Below are 24,248 nucleotides of genomic sequence, written 5' to 3'. Positions count from 1 at the left end.
TTCTCCAGAAAGTTGTCATTTATAGTAAACTATCTTTATGATCTCATAACAGGAAAGGATCTCTTAAAATGTGAAAAGCTCAAACCAAAGAGAAAAATATTGATAATTTGGGCTGCGTTAAAAGGTAAACTGTATGTGATAAAAGATACAAGGTTAAAAAACAACTGACAGATTGGAAGGAAACATTTGCAAAGATAATAGACAATGATTAGCATTGAGAATGCGTAAAACACTAAAGACTAAAGACCGATAAGAGAAAGGCAAATAATCCAATACAAAAATAGAGAATTTGAAAAGGTGATTTGCAGCAAATGAGCAATTTGGTGGAATTTCTAGGTAGAACTGAAAATGAACAAATGATTAGCAATTTCACTTCTGTGTATACTCTGGAAAAGAAGTAATCGAAAATATATTTAAGTCCTTTGAAACTTAATTGACTTCAGTACCCCTTTAATGAGCATTTATTGAACTTCTGCTGTACGTCAAGTACTATCTGCTAGGAGCTGAGAATCAAAGATGAATAAGACAGGTTTCTTGCCACCCAGTATTGATGATGTGATGTGAGAGACTAGAACTTCAATGGTAAGTACAATGCACTTGATTAAGTACTATATTAGTTAAGGTTCTTAACTAAGAATTTTAAGGAATGATGGGCATCTCTTAAATAGAACTGTCTCCATATTACCGGTTTTGCTGATTTGGTCTAATTTTCGTTCTAACAAAAAGCACATGCAAGGAAGTAATTATTTTGTCGATTCTGAATAATTAGTCTAAGATAATGGAATCAGAGTTCATTTAGACTTAAAACAGAGTGACATTTATTTAAATAATTGCATGAATTTGCAAAACACTTTATGAGAATTTTTCAAAAACTGCTGTGATCACCTTTGTGGCTGTTTCTTCCGTTAGTCAGCAGTCCTCATGGGAGTCCACGTAACTTCCATTTACATGCTGTAAAGGCAAACAGATATTTGGCATTGAATTCTAATCATGTATTACATTTAAAAAATAAAGCAAAAGGAAAGAAAGAAAGGAAAAAGCAGTATTGAGTTCCTGGATTTTAAAAACATTATTATCTCATCTTTAAACTGTAGGAATTTCAAACTTACCCATGAACTTTGGATTTTTTAATTTGTTTTCTGCTCTCTCAGTTGGTTTTGATTCCGGTTTTCAGGTAAAGATCTTGTCTTTGCAGGGGAGTGCAGAATGCAGTTGTGTATCCTTATAGGCAGGTGTCATTAACTGAGGGTCACCAGTCACTGGTGGACTCATGGATAGACTTACATCTACAACTCCTCCCATAATTGAATATAGACTCATGCATATGGATATATATACTTCTTTTTTTTTTTTTTTAGATGGAGTCCCATTCTGTCTTCCAGGCTGGAGTGCAGTGGCATTATCTCGGCTTACTACAACCTCTACCTCCCAGGTTCAAGCTATTCTACCTCAGCCTCCTAAGTAGCTGGGATTACAGGCGTGGGCTACCACACCCAGCTAATTTTTGTACTTTTAATAGAGGTGGGGTTTCACCATGTTGACCAGGCTGGTGAACCCGGGAGGCGGAGCTTGCAGTGAGCCGAGATAGTGCCACTGCATTCCAGCCTGGGCGACAGCAAGACTCCGACTCAGAAAAAAAAAAAAAAAAAAAAAAGCTACCGAATCGATTGCAACTCTGCTGCTTGCTCTTTGTAGAGAATCACACAGACCCGGCTGTGTTCCCCAGGTGCTTCCTGGGTACTTGAGCATAAACACTCATGCAGCAGAGGAGAAATATGAGACAAGTGCCCAATTAAAACACAGGGTGATCTTTGCCTCAGACATTTCAGGATTAGGATTTAGAGATCAGAATGAATAGACGTAGCAGTTCCAAGACAAATTGAATGGGATTGGGAAACAAAGCCTTGTTAATATTTTCATTAAAAATGCCCCTGTTTTCTAAGTCATTCCTGAGCATTAGACTGGTGCTGAGACTATCATATACCTTCTCACTCAATCCTTAAAACGGTCTGTGGGATCAGTGTTACTATCCTCATCTTACAGATGATGTAACAGAAGCTTAGCGAGATGATGATACATGTCCACGATCAATCAGAGAATAAGTGACAGAGGATGTGACCCAAGGGCTCCCTCTTGCCAAAGCTTGTGGGTGATCAGGCGGCTATTGTGCTCTCAGTGTTTTTCTCAATGCTCTTTACCTGGTTGCCATCGTCTCCCTTTAAAAACAATTTCAGCCAGGTGTGGTGGCTCACGCCTATAATCCCAGCGCTTTGGGAGGCTGAGGTGGGTGGATCACTTGAGGTCTAGAGTTCGAGACCGCCTGACCAACATGGTGAAACCCTGTCTTTGCTAAAAATACAAAATTTGCCAAGCGTGGTGGCACATGCCTGTAATCCCAGCTACTAGGGAGGCTGAGGCAAGAGAATCGCTTGAACCCGGGAGGTGGAGGCTGCAGTGAGCTGAGATTGTGCCATTGCACTCCAGCCTGGGCAACAAGAGCAAAACTCTGTCTCAAAAAACTAAGAAGAATTTCAGGTGAGCTGTCCATAGCAGATGGTCACAGTTACAGGAAGTACCAATATAACTATATTGTGCCAATATATCGTAATGTGTGCCAACAGTGGTGGGTAACTTTGGTCCTTTTTTTTTCTCTCTCTCCTACTTTAACATTCCTTCCTCCCAAGTAGGTTACTGATTAAAGATGACCTTATCGAGTCCCACTCTGTTTCCTTGCCCTACCTCTCAACCTGTATTTTTGGGAGACAGTTTTTTTTATTTTTTAATTTTACTTTTTTGAGACAGAGTCTCATCTGTCTCCTAAGCTTGAGTTCAGTGGCGCGATCTTGGCTCACTGCAATCTCCGCCTCCCAGGTTCAAGTGATTCTACTGCCTTAGCCCCCTGAGTAGCTCAGCTTACAGGCGCGCATCACCATGCCCAGCTAGTTTTGTATTTTTAGTAGAGACAGAGTTTCTCCATGTTAGCCAGGCTGGTCTCAAACTCCAAACCTCGGGCGATTCGCTTACCTCTGCCTCCTAAAGTGTTGGGATTACAGCCATGAGCCACCGCGCCCGGCCTAGGGGACAGTTTTATAATCAATCTTGGCTTCAGAGGACTCTGCTGGTGGCTATACCCAGCTACTGGCTTGTTCTCTCTTTCCACTTTTATTGCCCTGAAATTCTAAATATTCCATCATTTTGGTAGAAGAAAACTAGACCAAACTAAACATTCTCATGATTTCATCCACCTTTAAAAAAAAAAAAAATCTGACAACAAGTGATTCTACAGCTCTAAGCTTTAATTCTCCCAGACCTTGCCCTGTTTACATTATTTAAAAACACTGATCTCAGCCTGGGCTCCACTTTTGTTATTATGATACTTCCAGGTTTTTTGCCTTTAGTAAATTTATTCATAATTAAATCAAGGATGAGAAGTGCTGGCTTATAGAGACTCTGGCTGAAGGTCATGTGCTAACTCAGGAAACTGCTAATCACGGATGGTGTTTTTCAGCCCCTGTCTTCAGGGAGGCCTGACTCTCAGGGAGGGTTTTGTGTCGTCTCCAGAGCTCCCATTTCTCCTATGTGACTTGGTGCCGAAGCTCATTCCTCCCCTCACTGCCTGTTCGGCCTTTGTCCTACCTCGCCTTTCTCTTTCCGTTACTCTTACTTTGTGTAAAGTAGCCCTCTTTCAAGCTGCTCCTCTGTCCTTTAAAAACAAATAAAAAAGCAAAATGTTCTGCACATACACTAAACAGGAAAGTATGCAAAGCAATGTCACAAACACCAATGTTCCCACCACTCTATTTCATCAAAATCTTAACATGTCGCTGTGTGTCCTTTGGTTTTTTTGTTTTTTTAAAGAGATACGTTTAGCTGGGCATGGTGGCCCATGCCTGTAGTCCTCGCTACTTGGGAGGCTGAGGCAGAAGGATCAATTAAGCCCAGCAGTTTAATTCTCCTGGGCAACAGAGTGAGACCCTGTCTCTTAAAAAACAAAAAAAAAAGGAAAGAAAAGAGAGAAGAGAAGAAATCAGATATTAGAGACATAGTTGAAGTTCCCGTGGACCCTCCTGATCCCGTTCTTTTTTCTGCTTCTCTCCTGATTTGAGTGGTTATCATTTCCGGGTGTATGTTTCTACTTTGACCACATACAAATATGTACACTAAAGATCTGTAGCAGAGGTTCTCAGACTTTCTCTGCTTATGACCATTAATGGCCCAGCAATTTTTTTCATGGTACCCCCAGGCAAGAGAAATACCTAACATGTCCATTTATTAAATAGGTAGGTCCAAACAACTTAATGAGTATTTATGTCCTTACAACTTAGTAGCTGCCTAAAAAAAAAAAAAAAACATATGAATTCAAAGGAAAAAATAATATCATTTCATTTTTAAATTACCACCATACGTTATGAATGAGATGTGTGTCCTTGTCAGGCACCAGACAACTTCTGACCCTTTGTAATCAGTTGACACTCGCGCCTCATTTCCTGCTCCACGTTGATTTTCACACGATTTTTGCATTTTGCTGCGGTACCTGCCAAAAACTTTGCTTTACAAATATATGGTGTCATTGAAAGGGATGTAGAGCACTATTGTTGAAGCAGTGAAAAACCTCATATGAGTAGTATTTGCAGTGTCCAACAAACGATGTCCTGTATCACCGCGTTTCCCTCAAAAATTTAAAATATCCCACAGTGCCTCTGAGTTTGCTGCAATGCCTCACGGCACCTCATTGCACATTAGAACCACAGATGTGCGGCTTTTCTTGGTATTTTGTATGTGTTTTCAAATGTTATGTATTAATAGATGTTAACTGACTGCATTGTTCTATAACGACGTCAGTGCACTTTTTCTGTAAATGGCAAGATCATAAATAGTTTGAGTTACAGAGTCTCTGTCCCAAGGACTCAATTTAGAAAGCAGCCATAGGTAAAGCATGAATTCAAAAACTAGTCCATGTTTAGGAATGGGTCTGGCTGTATTCCTACAGATGTTATTAATGGTTTCTAACATTTGAATTTCGTATAATTTTCACATGTAATAATACTCTTCTGATATGGTTGGCAACATTTTAAAAGGTGACCAGGCACAGTGGCTCATGCCTGTAATTCCACTGCTTTTGGAGGTCAAGGTGGGAGGATTGCTTGACCCCAGGGATTCAAGACCAGACTGGGCAACATAGCAAGATCCTATCTCTATTTAAAAAATTTTTTAATTAGCCAGGTATGGTGGCACATGCCTATAGTTCCAGCTACTCAGGAGGCCGAGGTGGGAGGATCACTTGAGTCCAAAAGTTCAAGGCTGCAGCAAGCTATGATCACACCTAGTTACTTGGTAAGCTACTATGGATGACAGAGTGAAACCCTGTCTCAAAAGAAAGAGAGAGAGGGAGAAGGAGAGAGAGAGAGAATACTTTTTAAAAGAGAAAGAAAGAAAGAGAGAGATGGAAGGAAGGAAGGAAGGAAGGAAGGAAGGAAGGAAGGAAGGAAGGAAGGAAGGAAGGAAGGAAGGAAGGAGGGAAGGAAGGAAGGAAAGAGAAAGAGAGAAAGGGAAAGAAAGAGAAAGAAAACTTTTTAAAAGGATAATTTTTAAAAACTTAATAATTTAACATGTAAAAAAAAAGGATATAGACCATATTCAAAACCGAGAGACACCTGGATTTGTCCTGCGAGCTATACTAGCCAACCTCTGCTCTATAAGTTGATATTTTTGTGCAACATAACAGTTTTGCATTTGTCCTGTGTCGCTGTGATCCAAAAAGCCTCATTTTGCTTGCAGTTTCGTCTTCTGTGCGTGCATATAGCACGTGCATTTGTGCATTATTTGTCAAGGGGCTTTCAGATTGCTTCCGGTGTTCTGCTGTTACAAATAATGCTACAGGGAATATTCTTGTCCATGTCTCTGAGATTTAGTCCAAAACGTCTTCTAGGGACTATATACAGGAGTGAGATTTGGAGGGTTGAAAGTATACTTAGCAACAACTTAATAGGTAAAGCCAAATTGTTCTGCAACGTTATGCCAATTTATATCACTACCAATTGTGTGTGTGAGATTTCTGACCTCTCAACATTTGTCCTGACATTTTTTTTTTTTTTCTTGAGACACAGTCTCTGTCTGTTGCCCAGACTGGAGTGCAGTGCCGTGATCTCAGCTCACTGCAACCTCCACCTCCCAGGTTCAAGCAATTCTCCTGCCTCAGCCTCCCAAGTAGCTAGGATTATAGGTGCACGCCATCACACTGGGCTAAGTTTTGTATTTTTAGCAGAGATGGGATTTTGCCAAGTTGGCCAGGTTGGTTTTGAACTCCTGACCTCAGGTGATCCGCCCACCTCGGCCTCCCAAAGTGCTAGGATTACAGGCATGAGCCACCATGACCGGCTCAACACTTCCATTGTTATATTTTTTTAGCTCTTGCTAGTCTGATGGTAGTTCATTATAGTTGTGAGGTTAAGCATCTTTATGGCTGTTTCTGAGCATTTGTGAATTTTCTGTTTTGTATTGTGCTATTTACCTTTTTCTCACTAATTAATGGAAATCCTTTATAGATTCCAAATACGAATACCTTGCCATTATGAGTTACAAATATCTTCTCCCCTGTATGGCTTATCTTTTAAATATGCTTGATGTACCTTTTCTTGTCCACCCTTTTTCTTCATAATTTCTGCTTTTGGAGGTTATAATCGTTTGTATTGCCTTACAAATGTTGTCTCTTGCATTGAGGCCTTTAATCATCTTAGAATTTGTTTGCATAATGGTGTCTTTTTTCCTTAACTCTTACAGTTTGTGAGACTTTTCCTGCCCTGGTGATACGTGCATCAGTGGTTGTCAGCCCAGCCCTATGAAAAGGGCCAGCTGGCCTCCATAGATCCAAGGCAGCCAAGAGTGCTGTTCCCGTTGTCCCAGGTTCTGCAGCATCCAAGGCGAGTGCAGCTGGGGCCGGCTGTTCTTCCAAAAGCATCATCTCTCCTTTACCTGCTCCTTCTGCGCTTCCCCTGACATGGGTGCGCAGTCCTCAGGAAAGTCAAACTCTCTCTTGTCTTCCTACTTGCTAAGTCAATCCTAGGAACTGTTAGGTACAATTCTAAGCAGTTGTCATAAAAGCAGTTTCCTCGGAACTTTGAAAACCAAAGAAAGGGTTTAATTTTCTTCTTTTTGTTTTGTTTTCTTTTTGTTTAATTTTCTTCTTTTTGTTTTAATTTTTTGAGACAGTGTCTCGTTCTGTCACCCAGGCTAACAGCTCACTGCAACCTCCACCTCCCAGGCTCGAGGGAACCTCCCACCTCTGCCTCCCAAGTAGCTGAAACTACAGACAGATACCACTACACCCAGCCAATTGGTCAATTTTTTGTGAAGACGATGTCTCACTACGTTGCCCAGGCTGGTCTTGAACTCCTGGTCTCAAGTGATCGCCTGCCTCAGCCTCCCAAAGTGCTGGGATTACAGGCGTGAACCACTGCACCCATCCAAAATGATTTAATTTTATGGTCAAATTCTACATAGTCTATTGACTTTAATATTTTTATAAAATTCTTTGAATAAAATGTCTTTACCTGGAATACCTTCAGTGTACTTACTGGAGTAGAGGCAGGTAGGTCCTGTATGTATGGCTAGTATGTTCATTAAATATGAAAGTAATGGAAAGATGTTTATGACATGAAGAGAGGAACCTTCGCCTGTGAAGATAATAGAAATGGAAAGATTTGTATGGTCCTGGCTCAGCAGAAAAAGGAGTACATGATTTAGCAATTTTTTAGAATTGAGTTTTCAGAAGAAAAATGCAAAACAAATGAGAATTAAGTAGCTAGAAAGCCTTTTCCCCCCTTTATTCCGATAAAGTAACTGAAGACTTTCAATGAGAAGCCTGGTTTCTGTCTTTCTACACAGTGCATTGGGAATAGTAAGCTGTTAGAAGTCAGTGCTTAGAAGTACCTACCGTCCTTAACACAGGAACCAAAGACAAAGAAGAAAAAAAGCAAGATAAATAAGGTAAAAGTAAAAAAGTACCACCATCCTGAATTTTGTATATTGATGAAGTTCATGTTTTTGAACTTACACATATTCTTCTGTATAAGGAAAATATTTCATAAAATTAAAAATATTTTATAAAATTAGGAACAGAATTTCTTAAAGATCAACATAGTACTAATACATTTTACAATCTGTCTTTCAAAGTTTCAGTGGACTTAAGTTAGAATAATATTTTTCGAGTTCATTTTGATGCCAATGTAATTCATGTGTCATTTTCCACTATAATACAATTAAAATCCAGGTAATGGAGATAGATTTTCTTCTGAGTAGCCACGCATATGAGGTTTCAGGCTCCAATTGCCTAGTTTTGAATTGCTCTATGACATGTGCTGTCTGTGACCTTGGGTGGGTCACTTCATCTCCCCCACATCTAGGTCTCTCCAATACCTGTCTCCAGGCTTGTTCTAGGCATGAAGTGCAGTGATGATGGAGAAGGCACGGTCTGTGGCACAAATAGAAGAGTCAGGGGTTGGCAGCTACTATTCCTACTGTAGGATGCCAAGGATCTTCACCTATAGGATAAGCCTTCAAAAACATAATTCATTCTTTAAAGTGCTGAATACCTCTGTGAGTATACTTTTTTCCGTCTTTTTTCTTTTGGTAAATGAAACTCACTGAGGAATTTGAGTTCTGACAATGGGGAACACTACTGCTTGTGTGTCCTCCTCGTACAGAGATGTCTGGGACCATTATACATAGAGGTGATCTGAGAAATCAGAGAGGCTCTGATTGTTTTGAAAACTCTCCTTTGAGGTTGGGCACCGTGGCTCATGCCTGTAATCCCAGCACTTTGGGAGGTGGATCACTTGAGACCAGCTTGGCCAACATGATGAAACCCATCTCTACTAAAAATACAAAAATTAGCTGGGGTTGGTGGCATGCACCTGTAATCCCAGCTACTTGGGGGGCTGAGGAAGGAGAATTGCTTGAACCTGGAAGGCAGAGGTTGTGGTGAGCCAAGATCACTCCATTACACTCCAGCCTGGGTGACAGAGTAAGACTCTGCCTAAAAAAAAAAAAGAAAAAGAAAAAGAAAACTCTCCTTTGAGTTCAGGTAGTCCTCTAGTTTAAAATGTTTCCTTGTTACCTGGGAGAAAGCAGGAAGCACTGGGAAATAGCACATCACTGGGGCCTCATGCCATTTCAGTGCCTTTCCCTGTGTTGCCTCAGCCTTGCACTCTGGAATGCAAAAGAGTAGAAGAAACTTCCAACATGAAAATTGTCTACAGACAATGCAGAGAATCTTCAGTGGCATTAAACATTAAAATTAAAGACACATGGTCTTAAATTCAGCTGGCATATTTGACATCTCAAATATACTCTTGGTGCCCAAAGGGATGTTAAGCAAAATTTGAGGGATTTGACTCCTTATTTGGGAAAGACCATCACTACCAAGGGGAGAGAAACCAGAGGCAGACTTTATTGGAAAATGGAGTAGCTAAGTCATTTTGTGTATGTGACTTTTACCCAGCCAAGTACAGTCTATGGTCTCATATAGTGAATTTGATTTCTACTCTAAATTCTTTTCCTTTAATGAAAGTACTAGTCAACAATGCAGAACTTGGGCAACTTTTATAAATGTGTTTGCTTTACAACCAATCTTATTAAGTCAGGGTATCGTCTAAGGGCCCAATCAAGGACTTTTCATTTAAAAAAGAAGAACTCTAAATTAACTTGCATTGTGATATAACTCTTAAATTCCAACTGTCACAGGGAATCCCAAGACCTACATCTGACCTACTGTGTGTGCTGTGTTCTAATACACTGGTCCCCCACCTTTTTGGCACCAGGGACCGGTTTCGTGGAAGACAACATTTCCATGGTTTTGGGATTAAACGGTTCCACCTCAGATCATAAGGCATCAGTCCTAGATCCCTGACATGCGCAGTTCATAGTAGTAGTCACACTCCTATGAGAACCTAATGCCGCCGCTGATCTGACAGGAGGTGGACCTCAGGCAGTAATGCTCACTTGCCTGCTGCTCACCTACTGCTGTGCGACCCAGTTCCTTACAGGGGCTGCGGACCAGGGGGTTGGGGATCTCTGTTTTTGCTTTTGTTTTTTTGGAGATCAAGTCTCGCTCTGTTGCCCAGGCTGAAGTGCAGTGGCACAATATCGGCTCGCCGCACTCTCCACCTTCCCAGGTTCAAGTGATTCTCCTGTCTCAGCCTCCCAAGTAGCTGGGACTACAGGTGTGTACCAGCCCAGCTAATTTTTGTCGTTTTAGTAGAGACAGAGTTTCACCATGTTGACCAGGCTAGTCTCAAACTCCTGACCTCAAGTGATCTGCCCCCCTCACCCTCTCAAAGTGCTGGAATTACAGGCGTGAGCCACCGTGCCTGGCTGGGGACTTTTGTTCTAATATGCTTACCATGCCAAATGCATTATGAAGAAAAACAGAAACAAGGCTTTTAATGTTAAAGTCTTATTTTCTCGCTACTAAAATTGGCAAAATGTTTCAATTTTGCAAAATAATATAGTATTGTATATAAGATCTTCTCTAACCTGCCTTTTACATTTAATTAGGCTTCTATGAGTCATTCAGGTAGTTGCATCTAGCAGGCTATTTATCCATTCTTTATAGACCCTTTAGAGGTTCAAGACCCCTTTACAGAGGTTTGAGAGCCCTTCCTTGCCCCAGTTCTCTTGTCTGTAAAGCTGTGGGAAATAATACGACCTGACATACAAGGCAGTGTGAGGACAGCAGAAGTGACTTCTCTAATGCGCATGGTGCTATTCCGGGCATGGATAAATCTTTGCTAATAGTCTTAAGAGTTTACCTCCTGTGAGGACCTGGCTATGTGCTGAGCACCCTGCTTGGCGCTTTATACATTGTGACACATTCAGTTGTTCAAATAACACAATGAGTAGTTTACCAGAATTACCCTCATCTTGCAGGTAAGAAAACTGAGCATCGGAGTGAGTTAGTAGTTTGCTCAAAGGCAAGCAGCTAGTGTAAGGGGGAGCAGGGATGTGAATTTGAGCCTTGGCCTTGCTTTTACCACTGTGCTTTGCCACCTCTGAATGTTCACTTTCATTCCATAGCAGCATGATACAGCCCTGTGCATAACACGAAGTGCACATTTGTTGAATGAAAAACTAGTAACACTTCTGGTAGCTGAGTGACTTATCTACTGGTAAACCTGTCTTCATGGCCACTAGGCTTTTTATGGTGAACATAGGCATATTTGCCATGTGCTATGTTGAAGCAGCAATTAAATAAATAAGGTACAAGAGTAATTAAATTTAAAAGGTAAAACATTTTGGAAGGAGCTTTGAGCTTTAGGGATGTCTAACCTGACCTTGACTGTTTCTCTATGTGCTGTAAGATGCAGATTGATTTTCAATGAGATATTCAGCCCATCATCCCTGCTTATGATTTATATATATTCTAAGTAATATGCTTAGAATGTAGTTCTGCTTACCATCATAAAATGTGGAGTTAAAATAAGATCCTTGTCAAAACATTGTCATGCAGAGATTAGTGCTATGAAAGTTAACATTAAATGATTTTAAAATGTGATCCAGAGGTTAAACTGAAGTTTTGAAATTCATAAAATGCTTAAGCTTTTTGAGAATTTTTTAAAATATCCATTACATAATAACTTTAAAATTACGGTATTTGATTGCTATCTTAACCCATCTTGGCCAAGAGCATTCAGCCTGAGGGTACTGAAAAAGAGTCAAATTACCCCTTCCTTATATAAGCTATAGTTTAGGAAATTGCAATTATATGAGGTCGTTTTAAAGTATTTAGCAATGTTTGGTATAATTACAATATTGTGCTATTCTTACACAAAGAAAACATAACAGAATTTTGAGCTAGGAATATTGGGAAACCAGCCATTGCTAAAGGAAGGTGCATTTAGTGTATCTTTCTGTGTATCTCTTAATATCTTTCGTGGGGTGGAGAAAAACAGATAATTAGGGCGCTCTTTTGGGGGAGGAGTTGGGGGATGGTGGGGGACGGAGTTTCACTCTTGTTGCCCAGGCTGGAGTGCAATGATGTAATCTCGGCTCACCACAACCTCCCCTTCCCGGGTTTAAGCGATTCTCCTGCCTCAGCCTCCCAAGTAGCTGGGATTACAGGTGTGTGCCACCACACCTGGCTAATTTTGTATTTTTAGTAGAGATGGGGTTTCTCCATGTTTGTCAGGCTGGTCTCGAACTCCTGACCTCAGGTGATCTGCCCTCCTCGGCCTCCCAAAGTGCTGGGATTATAGGTGTGAGCCACCACGCCTGGCCTATTAGGGATTTCTAAAAGCTGCAAGCCTCTTGCTAGCCATACCTGTGAATGTTGTCTTAACCATTAATGCTTCAGTATAAATAATATCAGTTTAAAAACTGCCTAAGATTTAAAAGTAGTATGTAAATTACAAAGTGCTTGGGTATCTAGATCAAAATAAAGTAGAGCAAAGAATTAACTTTAGGAATGAAAGAGGTATCTAAGTGGGATGATAAAGGAAGACTTCATGCAATAGAAGAATTTAAGTAAAACTGAAAAACTGAAACTAACGTGATCATGGCATTAAATAGTGTAGCCCTGAAGGCACATCCAATATATAAGGAATACGACAGCAGTGCCTATACGCACCATTATTATTCATCATTATTCTGAAGCATAAATAAGAACAATTTCAAAAATTATAAATATTGGAAAGGAAGAGACAAATTTTATTATGTACAGAATAATTATATAACTAGAAAATTCAAGAGAGGCAACTGACAATTTATTTTAAGTAGTAAAAGTTGTAGTTTGCTAGTGGATGCAATGTAAATATGTAAATGTCAATAGTTTTCTTTTTTTGTTAGCCATAAATACATACTGTAATGGAGAAAATGTCCTACTTATACGTGTTCCCCCCAAAGGATAGAATACTTAGGAAGTAAGTTTAGCAAGAAATGAGCACAGAGAATAAAACTATAAAACTTTATTGAAAGACAAACAACAAGACCTGAATAAATGGTGAGACACATAACATACTCTTGGATGGGAATAACTGGTATTAAACAATCATCCTTCCCCTGTCAAACTAACACATAAATTACTATAAAATTACTATACTATATCATGCCACACTATACTGTATTTACTGTAAAAACACAGAGGAAAATGAACTTCGTGGTTAAATTAATCACAGCATTTGTCTAGATTCTGCAAGAATGGGTTCATGAGGATAGATTTAAAAGCTTTTTCAAGTCCAGGCGCAGTGGTTCATGCCTGTAATCCCAACACTTTGGGAGGCCGAGACGGGCAGATCACTTGAGGTCAGGAGTTTGAGACCAGCTTGGCCAACATAGTGAAACCCCGTCTCTACTAAAAATACAAAAATTAGCTGGGTGAGGTGGCACGCGCCTGTAATCCCAGCTGTATTTGGGAGGCTGAGGCAGGAGAATTGCTTGAACCGGGGAGGCAGAGGTTGCAGTGAGCCAAGATTGTACCACTGCACTCCAGCCTGGCGACAGAGTGAGACTCTGTCTCAAAAAAAAAAAAAAGGTTTTTCAAGAACCGTGATGGATGATTTACCTAATTGTAAATATCAGAACAAGATAATGCTATAGCAAAACAGTTAATAGCAGAGGAATACCTTAGAGTGTCCTGAGATAGACTTCTTCCAGTAGTAATTTGATAAGATGACATTTTATTTTTATTTTTATTTTTTTCTTTTCTTTTATTTTTTTGAGACAGAGTTTCACTCTTCTTGCCCAGGCTGGAGTGCAATGGCGTGATCTTAGCTCACTGCAACCTCCACCTCCCAGGTTCAAGTTATTCTCCTGCCTCAGCCTCCCAAGTAGCTGGGATTACAGGCATGCACCACCATGCCCAGCTATTTTTTGTATTTTTTAGTAGTGACGGGGCTTCACCATGTTGACAGCCTGGTCTCGAACTCCCAACCTCAGGGGATCCACCTGCCTTGGCCTTCCAAAATGCTGGGATTATAGGCATGAGCCACCGCGCCTGGCCAGATGACATTTTAAATTAATGGTGAATGGATGGGATACTGATTAAATGATATTGGAACATTTGACTAAAAATTTTAAAACATAAACCACAGAGTTTGTTTGTTGTTGTTGTTGTTGTTTGAGATGGAGTCTCGCTCCGTCACCCAGGCTGGAGCGCAGAAGTGCGATCTCGGCTCACTGCAACCTCCGCCTCCCGCGTTCAAGTGATTTTCCTGCCTCAGCCTCCCTGAGTAGCTAGGATTACAGGGACATGCCACCATGCCTGGCTAATTTTTGTATTTTTAGTAGAGACACAGTTTCGCCATGTTGTCCAGGCTGGTCTCAGACTCCAGACCTCAGGTGATCCACCTGCTTCGGCTTCCCAAAGTACTGGGATTACAGGCGTGAGCCACCATGCCTGGCCAAAATATAAACCATAGAGTTTTGTATCACAATGTAATCAAAATAAAGATAGAGTAACTTTTTACTTTTTAGTGTGCAAATTAAACATAAAGCTTCCAGGAAAAAAGCAAAGAAAAAAATTATTGTTGATATCCTATCGAGACTAGTAAAAAGAATAGATAAATGTATATATGGAACATGGGAAAACGTTCACAAAATATAAAGTTAAAAAAATCAGGTTGTAAAATAATATATCTCCAATTTGTATGAGATTTATATCTGTATATGGAATGAAGAGATATAGAAGTATATCAAATGATTATTTTTGTTTGCCTGGAGGTAATGGAATCATTTTGATTTTCACTTCACGCCTTGTGTTTTGGCATTCTGAAATTTTTACAATTAGTGTGTATTACTTTTGTAGTTTTTTTTTTTATAAAAGGAAAAAATGACTTGAAAAATCAAGTAATTTGACGTATAGACACAGGGAGAATTACATTCGAGGCAGAGAGCAAACGACAGGCATGTGACTGTAGCTGACAAGTGTCGGCAGATTGTGAGCATAAAGTCTAAGACATCTGGGGGAGATGAGTTTCATCATTAGATGAAGTCATATTCTGGAGGGGGAATAAATGCTAATCTGATATATTATGCTTTCAATTACCAGTGAGGAGAAATTGACAGTTTTGAAATAATCCCAGCATTTTGGAAGGCCAAGGCAGGTGGATCCCCTGAGGTTGGGAGTTCGAGACCAGGCTGTCAACATGGTGAAGCCCCGTCACTACTAAAAAATACAAAAAATAGCTGGGCATGGTGGTGCATGCCTGTAATCCCAGCTACTTGGGAGGCTGAGGCAGGAGAATAACTTGAACCTGGGAGGTGGAGGTTGCAGTGAGCTAAGATCACGCCATTGCACTCCAGCCTGGGCAAGAAGAGTGAAAGGCTCTCCTGAGAAGATGGCACTGAGGCGAGCCTTGAAGAAGGCCAGAGGGGAGAAAGATTGGCCTGCGTTCAAAGAATCAAAATAGTTCTGCTAGTTCAGAGACAGGGTAAAGCAGATAGACTGGAGTCTCATTCAATGTCTTTAAAAGTCATGGAGAAGAGTTAGTATAGTTTCTAATCCATGAGGACTTCCTGAATGATTTTGCCAGGACTGTACTTTAAGATGCTATTTCTTTCCAAACCCCCATCAGATAAGTCATTCCACTTTTCTGAAGTCGAATAAGTGAAGGGAAAGAGTGGACAAATTGTTATCTAATGGGGCTGCCTCCCAGAAAAGGACTCCTTTGGCAGTAAGAGATGTGCACGTGGTATAACCAACAAGGCTACTTCTGGGTGTATCCACACGGCTGGAGCTCAGAAATGCAGAATGAAAAAACGGGTTGTGGAAGTGTATATACAATCTGTTACATTTTTGAAAAACACACAACACAACGCTATATTCTGTTTACGCATGTGTGCTTATGTAGAAAAAGTCTGAAAACCTGATCTGCATAAGCTCTGAGTTCACAGGAGTTATGACCATGGGAAGAAGTAGAGGGGTGGGATGGGCGCATGGGGTACCGAACTCAGCTATGTTGCTTTACTTCTGAAAGAGGAACGATCTTAAGCAATCATGGTAAAATGTTAATGTTTGTCAGTTTCGGGGGTGGGAAAGGAAATTTAGGTCTATAATTTAGGAGAGGTTGAGCCCAGAGCCAAGATTGGCAGTTGTGATGAGTATGTGGTTACATCTCCACTTTTTTTAGAACTAAATCTGGATGTTAATGGCCATGGTTAGTGGGCCAGGGGCCTTACATTACTTTCTTGCAGCACTGGTGGCTTTTGTTTGAGGCTGCACAAATTCCTGCATTTCCCCTGGGATGAACGGTAGGGATGCGGGCAGTAGGTGACTGGGTGAATCACCTGACTTGAGCAGGGCTGACTCTCTGCAAACCAAACTCAGAGACGTGAACTGTGCTGAGATTTCTCAGTGGTTTCCCATGTAGGCTGCTTTCCAAGGGCAGCGAGCATGGCCTTCATCACTCACCCAATGTTCCTGATTCAGCACTGAGATGCTCGGTTAGGTTTTAATGAGGTTTTAAATTTTTTCTTATGTTCAAGTGTTTATGCAAACAAAGTTGCTGAATTGTAAACACCAGCAATCTGAGTACCTTCTTTTGATTTCTCTCTCCATATTGTTTAGTCCCTTTTTCTTTGTTTGTTTTATGAAATTGCATAGATGTTTTGGTTGAGAGTAGATTGTTTTTACTTTTCAGGGACAGGCAACTATTTCATGATATCACTTCTAAAAATATTTTAAATAACTAGGAAAATAGTTTTTTCTTCAAAAAAACCATTTATTCGTTTGGCACGTACACAAACAAATGAGACAGAAATTAGAGTAATTTAGTGAGAGAATTTAGAGAATTTAAGTGGTGGGGTTTTTTTTGTTTTTTGTTTTTTGTTTTTTGTTTTTTTGAGACAGTATTGACCTGTTGTCCAGGCTGGAGTACAGTGGCGCGATCTTGGCACACCACAACCTCCTCCTCCCAGGCTCGAGTGATTCTTGTGCCTCAACCTCTCAAGCTACATGCACGCACGACCGCGTCCGGCTAATTTTCATATTTATATTAGAGACGAGTTTTTGCCATGTTGCCCAGGCTGGTCTTGAACTCCTGGCCTCAAGTGATCCTCCTCCCTTGACCTCCCTAAGGGCTGGGATTACAGGCATGAGCCACCACACCTGGCCTAGTGTAAAAGCAGTTTTTAAGGACAATTGAACAGGAAAGCGCCTAGATTCCTGCACATAGATCTTGTGTCCCTCCAAAGTGCCATAAGTACCGATTTCTGCTGTCTTGATTTAACTCAGTGTCTGGAGCTTATGATCCTTCCTCTCTGTTTCCTTCCGTGGTGTAATTTTGGGGTTGTCAATTAAAGAGTTATTGCAAGATCTCAGCCTCTGAAAGTTTAGCTTATTCATCAGCAAAACTTTAAGCAAGTCTCACCTCTTCTAAATTAGAATTGTAACCTTGACTTTAGTCGCAGAGTTAACATTGTGCAGAAAAAGAAAACACTGCCCAGTGTTGAAGCAGTTTGCAAACTGAAATGATAGAAATGAAAAATGCTATGATGTTTCTAAGTAGCCTCTCTATTTGCAAATGAGTCACTTAGGATTAGTTTTACCCACAAATAACAACAACAGTAAAAAAGAAAAAAAAGAAAAAAAGGAATAAAGAAAGAAAAAGAAAGTGACCCAACACTATAATAGAAGTTTATTTCTCTCTCACATCAAGGAAGTTCAGGGTAGCCAGTCTGGGCTGATTTAGCAACTCCTTGATCATCGTGGGTTCTGTGCTACCTGGTAGTCCAGGATGGTTGCGCAAGCCCCAACCATTGCATCTGTATCCCAATCAGCAAGAAAAAGGAAGAAGGGCATACCCCCTTTTCAAGAGGCTTCCTGGAAATCACATACAACACTCCTGGTTATATCTCATTAGTAACCTTAGTCACACAGCCATACTTAGCTGCAAGATAAGCGAAGACATTCAGATTCTACCTCTTCTTCTTGAAATAGAAAGGTGAGTTGCCAATCCACTGTCAGTGTGACCACAGTTCAAGAGGTTTTCCTAGACACAGAGTCGAGTTAATCCCAAGTCATCTGTGTCATCATCTCCGTTTTGACAGCATCTGCCAGGTGGTCAGCCAGAGTTTAGGCAAGAAGACCTATGACTTCTCTACACAGACATGATTAGGATTATCTTCTAAATCAACCAAACCGACCAGCCCACCCTTTCATTCTTCTGTGCATCATGGATCATTTTTGAAAAATAGTTTAGGACATATCGAATAGTAAGAGTGTAGTTTTATAAATCAGAACTCAGTCTAACAGTAGAAGATTATGTGGAGAAAAGCTTCATGTTAGATTAGTTGAGTCGATTGGGATACAGAACCGTCTTTAGAGCACGGCATCGTTACGTTGTAGATAAAGCATGTAGGCAGAGAATGACATCTTTGTTGGGGAGAGCCCCAAACTGCTCTTCAGGAACCTTTCTCCGAGATTTGCAAGCCAATTAGGCATAATGAAGCCTTGTTTTTAATGCATATCTTTTGCCAGTATAATAAACATAATAATTAAATGTTTATATATCTTTAGTATTTTCCTGTATAATACAACTAATCATATTTTTGTCAGGCTGAGGACATCTCAAGAGGAGGGAAAGGTGACAAATTGAGGGTCTGTTCTTTTATACAAGATGGTAATTATAACAAATTCCTTCTGGACCTAGGGATGGGGGAGGGGTGGGGAGATGGGGACATGAGAATTATTCCTGATTTTTGTTACTTTTTGTCCTGTAAAATATGCCCGGTCCGGGCGCGGTGGCTCATGCCTGTAATCCCAGCACTTTGGGAGGCCGAGGCAGGCGGATCTCCTGAGGTCAGGAGTTTGAGACCACCCTAACCAACATGGAGGAACCCTGTCTCTACTAAAAATACAAAATTTAGCCAAGTGTGGTGGCACATGCCTGTAATCCCAGCTACTAGGGAGGGTGAGGCAGGAGAATCACTTGAACCTGGGAGGCAGAGGTTGTGGTGAGCCGAGATCACGCCATTGCACTCCAGCCTGGGCAAAAAGAGCGAAACTCTGTCTCAAAATAGAAAAAAAAATATGCTTACTGGGACATCTCAAGGACATTATTCCTCTGTCAACAGTAAGAAGATAACCTGAGACATAGATTAAAGTGAAAATGATTTATGATTTTTTGTTTTCTTCCTTACATTAAATTTTCCAATAACATATCACTAATAACATTTCTTTTTTTTGAGACGGAGTTTTGCTCTTGTTGCCCAGGCTGGAGTGCGATGGTGTAATCTCAGCTCATGGCAGCCTCCACCTCCTGGGTTCAAGTGATTCTCCTGCCTCAGCCTCCTGAGTAGCTGGGATCACCTGCCACCATGTCAGGCTAATTTTTTGTATTTTTAGTAGACGGGGTTTCACCATGTTGGCCAGGCTGGTCTTGAACTCCTGACCTTGTGATTCACCCGCCTTGGCCTCCCAAAGTGCTGGGATTACAGACGTGAGCCACGGTGCCCAGCCAACATATTTCTAATAATATATTAATTTGATAAACAGAATTTATTTTGGAAATAAGCCAAAACAAAAAATATCCCTCCTTTTCAAGGCTATTATCTGTAGTTTGAGGTTTTATCAAACGTAAATATGAACTGCCAGCCTCCTCAGGATGTCCTCATTGCTTCTGTTAATGCTTTTACCATCCAGTACCACTGAACAGGCAGCAGGGTGCCTTCTTGGGCACACCAGAAGGACCCAGGAAAAGGAAGATAGTGTGGACTGTTCTTGTCTCCGTGCCCCAAAATGGACCACTACACCAGTGGGGTAGGAAATAGCAGGTGTTATGGGTTGAGTTTGGAAACCTTGATTTGATCAACTATCTGCTCACCCAGGTCATCTTTCTTTTTTATTTTATTTTATTTTATTTTATTTTATTTTATTTTATTTTATTTTATTTTATTTTTGCAGAGGTGAGGTCTCACTATCTTGCTCAAGCTGGTCTCCTGGGCTCAAGTTATCTTGCCGCCTTGACCTCCCAAAGTGCTGGTATTACAGGTGTGAGCCATCACGCCTGGTGCTTGTCAACATTCTTAACGTCAGGAGCAGCAGAAAACCCCCCTGTTTGGCCTTCAGTGTTAATTTCCTCCTTGATCTATGTCTTCTACACAAATCCACTCCCTTGTTCTCCCCATATGTTACATTTGTGGACTCTTGTCAAACTCTGCAGTTCAGTCCTGGTACCTGCTGAGCCTACGGCCCCAGGCCTGAGCAGCCAGCTGGGCCAAGTTACCCTCAGCCTCAAGATGACCTCCTCACAAGGCAAACATTTCTCTGGCTGGGTTGGAGACCTAAGCTGAGGAACTGGGCTCTCACATTCCAAGACAGAGGTTTGCCTGCAGACCCCTGAAAGTAGGCGTGCAGAAGCAGGTTCCTCTGATGACAGAGGCCCTCCGTTTATCTCTGGAAGATCCTGAGATAACGGATCTCTGCCTTGAATTCGCCTGCTTTCTAGGTGCGGTGGAGAAAGCTGGGAAAAGAGCCACCTCTGCTCCCAGGGGCCACTGAGAGGGTAGAACAATGACCGAATCCGAGACTCACTACCTCAGGGGCTGAGATGGGTCCAAATGGGCCCTTAACCAATCACTTAATCACCTGACTCTTACCGCTGTCACTGATCTGACATGTTCTCCTGGGCGCTGTCCCAGCTTCTCAGCATTATGTCCCGGGCAGTCCTGAGGGCTCATTTCCTTTATCCATACTGAGGACCAAGACCTGTGTTTCCTCTAGGGCAGTGAGGGCCACAGGCTGAGTGCCTGAACTGATGAGTGCACTGCTGGTACTGTGCTGTGCCCTGGACAAGGGTGTAGGTCTCTCTAAAAAACAACTTACCAATATTCTACAAAGTAACGTTCAAACTGAACAGAGCTTGACTGAAGATTCTTTTTACTTCGTTTGTTTTCGTGCTACATTTTTGCTCTCCGGCTCCAAGTCCCTGACAATGGGTCACAGGATCAGTACAAGTAACAGTAAAGATGTTTTTCTTCATCTTTGGGCTATGATTGTGCTTTGTGATCCTAAATGTAAATACAATGAGGCTGGGCACAGTGTCTCACACCTGTAGTCTCAGCACTTTGGGAGGCCAAGGCAGGCGGGTGCCTTGAGCCCAGGAGTTCAAGACCAGCCTGGGCAACATGGCAAAACCCCATGTCTACAAAAAAATACAAACATTCGCTGGGTGTGGTGGAGTGCTCCTGTGGTCCCAGCTGCTGGAGTGGGAGGATCACTTGAGCCCTGGAGATCAAGGCTGAGGTGAGCTATGATTATACCACTACACTCTAGCCTATCTCAAAAAAACAAAACAAAGCAAAAAAAATACATACATTGACTAATAACACCAGCAACATTGTTTCATGGGAGCTGCCTCTGCTGTTTGTACCAAAACTGAGCAGATTTTTCAGGCCAGGCCTGAGTAATCATTAAATCGATCTGCTTGTGAGAAACTGGTAGGTCTAGGCATGACCGCAAAGCTGGCAGATCCGTCTCTTCCTTTCTTAAATAAGAAATCGCCAGAAGTAGCCTCTGTGCCTGTGACTCTTGAATGTTTCACTGAAATCCAGAGCAGCAATTGCATTTTATATGGCATCGTATGTGTGCAAAAACTGAATCAAAATCTTGTGAAACAATACTACTTACTATATATGATGTAGTCTAATATTTTCTATCCTATTTTATTTCCTTTTTTTAATGTTGGTTGAAACTGTAAATTTACATAATGACAACTACTAGGACTCTATCTTGGTTCAAAAGTCCATGATTGGCCTGCTTGTATTGAGTTACTACATTGCACGATCTTATAATTGTAAAGTTTAAGATATTTTCCTTCTGTCTGTCTTAATTTGTTCTGTAATCTCGGTTGTCCTGCCACGAATGCTGGCATATTTACTTTGTTTGTGGATTCAGTAATCATAGTTTCTCTTGCCAAGTTACACTAATGGTACCAAAAACAAAAGTTACTGCCTGGTTTTTGAAACTGTTCTTTCCTAGGAAGTTTTAAAGCAAAATGTTTTTACCTTTTATTGTTTACACAGGTAAAAGCATCCCTAATCCAAAAATCCAAAATCCAAAAAAGTGCTCAGAAATCCAAAGTTTTTTGAGTGACAGCATGATGCCATAAGTGGAAAATTCCACGCCTAATCTCATGTGATGGGTTGCAGTCAACATGAGGTTAAATCTTTCATATATGCACAAAATTACTAAAACTAATGTTCAGGGCCAGGCACAGTGGCTCACACCTGTTATCCCAGCATTTTGGGAGGCCAGGGCAGGTGGATCACTTGAGCTCAGGAGTTCGAGACCAGCCTAGGCAACATGGTGAAAGCCTGTCTCCTCTAAAAATACAAAAAAATAAAAATAAAAAGCAAAACAAAATTAGCTGGGCATGGTGGCACGCACCTGTAGTCCCAGCTACTTGGGAGGCTGAGGTGGGAGAATCACTTGAACTGGGTGGCAGAGGTTACATTGAGCCAAGATCACGCCACTCACCCCAGCCTGGGCAGACAGAGGGAGACCCTGTCTTAAAATATATATATGTATATATATATATATATAGTATAGGCTATATCTATAAGGGGTATATGAAATATAAATGAATTTCATGTTTAGACTGGGGTCCCAACCCAAGATATCTCATTATGTATATGCAAATATTACAAAATCTGAAAAAATTTAAAAACCAAAAGTCACTTCAGTCTGGTGCCAACCATTTTGCATAACTGCGTTTTCCATTTTGCATTTTGCAACCATTTTGCGTAATTCTGTACTTCTTTCGCTTTTGGGTTTGTTTTCGTAACTGCTCAGCAAAAAGTGTTCTGTGTCATCTTTCCATTATTTTGGGCTAAATCATGTTAGTGGCCAAGCCTGTCAGAATTCATTTGATTTTAGTTAACTTCCTGGTGTCCAGTTCTCAGGAGTTGCAAGAATAGAGCTCTTCCCCCATGCAATCATCCAAAATCCCTGGCCTCTAGCCAGGATTGGGGAACACCACTGTTGGCCAAGAGCAGAAGGCTTAAAGTTCTGGTCATAGTCATGACACTGTATAAACTGTTCTTGTTCCCTACAAGAACATGGGAACTATTTGGATAATGGAGTTATGAATTTAATTCTGTTGAATTTTTATAAAGGACCTAAAAATAACCCTATATAATTTATTACATGTATAATCATATATTATAATTTTAAAAGTGTATAATTTATAATATCGAAACATTTCTTTTCGGAAATTAAATTTCACTTTGGTCAAAATCATCTTACAAAACATGGTGACTCATGATGGTTCCAAATAATGTAAACCAGTGTCTGTAACTAACGCTCTGGAGGAAGGAAATTCTGAGTTCTGACACAAAAGCATATCGAAGTGGTTTTGGTACTTTCAAAGTTTTTACTGCAACAAAAAATATGTTCATGTGTACCTGTCTCCTCTTTACACTGCTTACTTTCTCTGTTGCTTTTCCCAAATACATCTCCAGTAACTTCCTCATGTTCTGTGCACCACCTCCAATCTTCCCCTAATGTGTATGAACTTGGCCATCACCAAAGAGGTGGAAAGGAAGAAGGGCACGTGGTAATATTAATATTGAGGTTTGGGTTGCGTGTAGTGGCTCATGCTGGTAATCCCAGAACTTTGGGGGGCCGATGCAGGTGGATCACAAGGTCAAGAGATTGAGACCATCCTGGCCAACATGGTGAAACCCCGTCTCTACTAAAAATACAAAAATTAGCTGGGCGTGGTGGTGCACACCTGTAGTCCCAGCTATTCGGGTGGCTGAGGCAGTAGAATCGCTTGAACTAGGGAGGTGGAGGTTGCAGTGAGCCAAGATCGTGCCACTGCGCTCCAGCCTGGCAACAGAGAGACTCCGTCTCAAAAAAAAAAAAAAAAAAAAAAAAAGAAAATTGAAGTTTGTACCGGTTTCTTTTTCCTTTAGGTCTCCTGATACGTGTCTAGTTAGTTCTATATACTTCCTGTAAATTTGACTCTAAGATATTTAATAAAACTAAACAGGGTTGTATGTTACATAGACAAATCCTAAAGAGCAGAAAGGATTTAGCATTTAGTGAAATTTCATAGACTTAAGATGAGTTGGATTCTCAAAATTAATATATTCTAAACAAAGTTCTATTTTGAAGCTGCAGTAATAATGCCAAACTTCTCTTATAGTTAATTGAATGATTTATCCTGGTGGTGTCTGCTGGTACTCGCTGAAAAAGTTATTACAGTCCTCACTGTCTCCCCTTTAATTCAAGTTTGGAATTCATGTGTTTCTGT

At 40.9% G+C, this 24,248-nt stretch overlaps 1 protein-coding gene across 3 annotated transcripts in view; it reads left to right on the top strand.

Annotated features, from left to right (window-relative positions):
* MTHFD1L (methylenetetrahydrofolate dehydrogenase (NADP+ dependent) 1 like) overlaps nt 1–24,248 on the top strand; it is a 235,102-nt gene that overhangs the window by 109,635 nt on the left and 101,219 nt on the right. The window contains exon 21 of one of the 3 annotated variants that reach the window (XM_030929151.1): nt 7,885–7,967. The exons of the other annotated variants lie outside the window; for them this stretch is intronic. Within the exon in view, the coding sequence (XP_030785011.1) occupies nt 7,885–7,898 (14 nt within the window). The 3' untranslated portion in view covers nt 7,899–7,967. Of the gene's footprint in view, nt 1–7,884; nt 7,968–24,248 lie in introns of those variants that run through there. 3 annotated transcript variants of the gene reach the window in all.

Source organism: Rhinopithecus roxellana, chromosome 4 (assembly GCF_007565055.1).
Source record: "Rhinopithecus roxellana isolate Shanxi Qingling chromosome 4, ASM756505v1, whole genome shotgun sequence".
Lineage (NCBI taxonomy): Eukaryota > Metazoa > Chordata > Mammalia > Primates > Cercopithecidae > Rhinopithecus > Rhinopithecus roxellana.
Note: the sequence above shows the minus strand (reverse complement) of the source record. Positions and strands in the feature narration are given on the sequence as shown.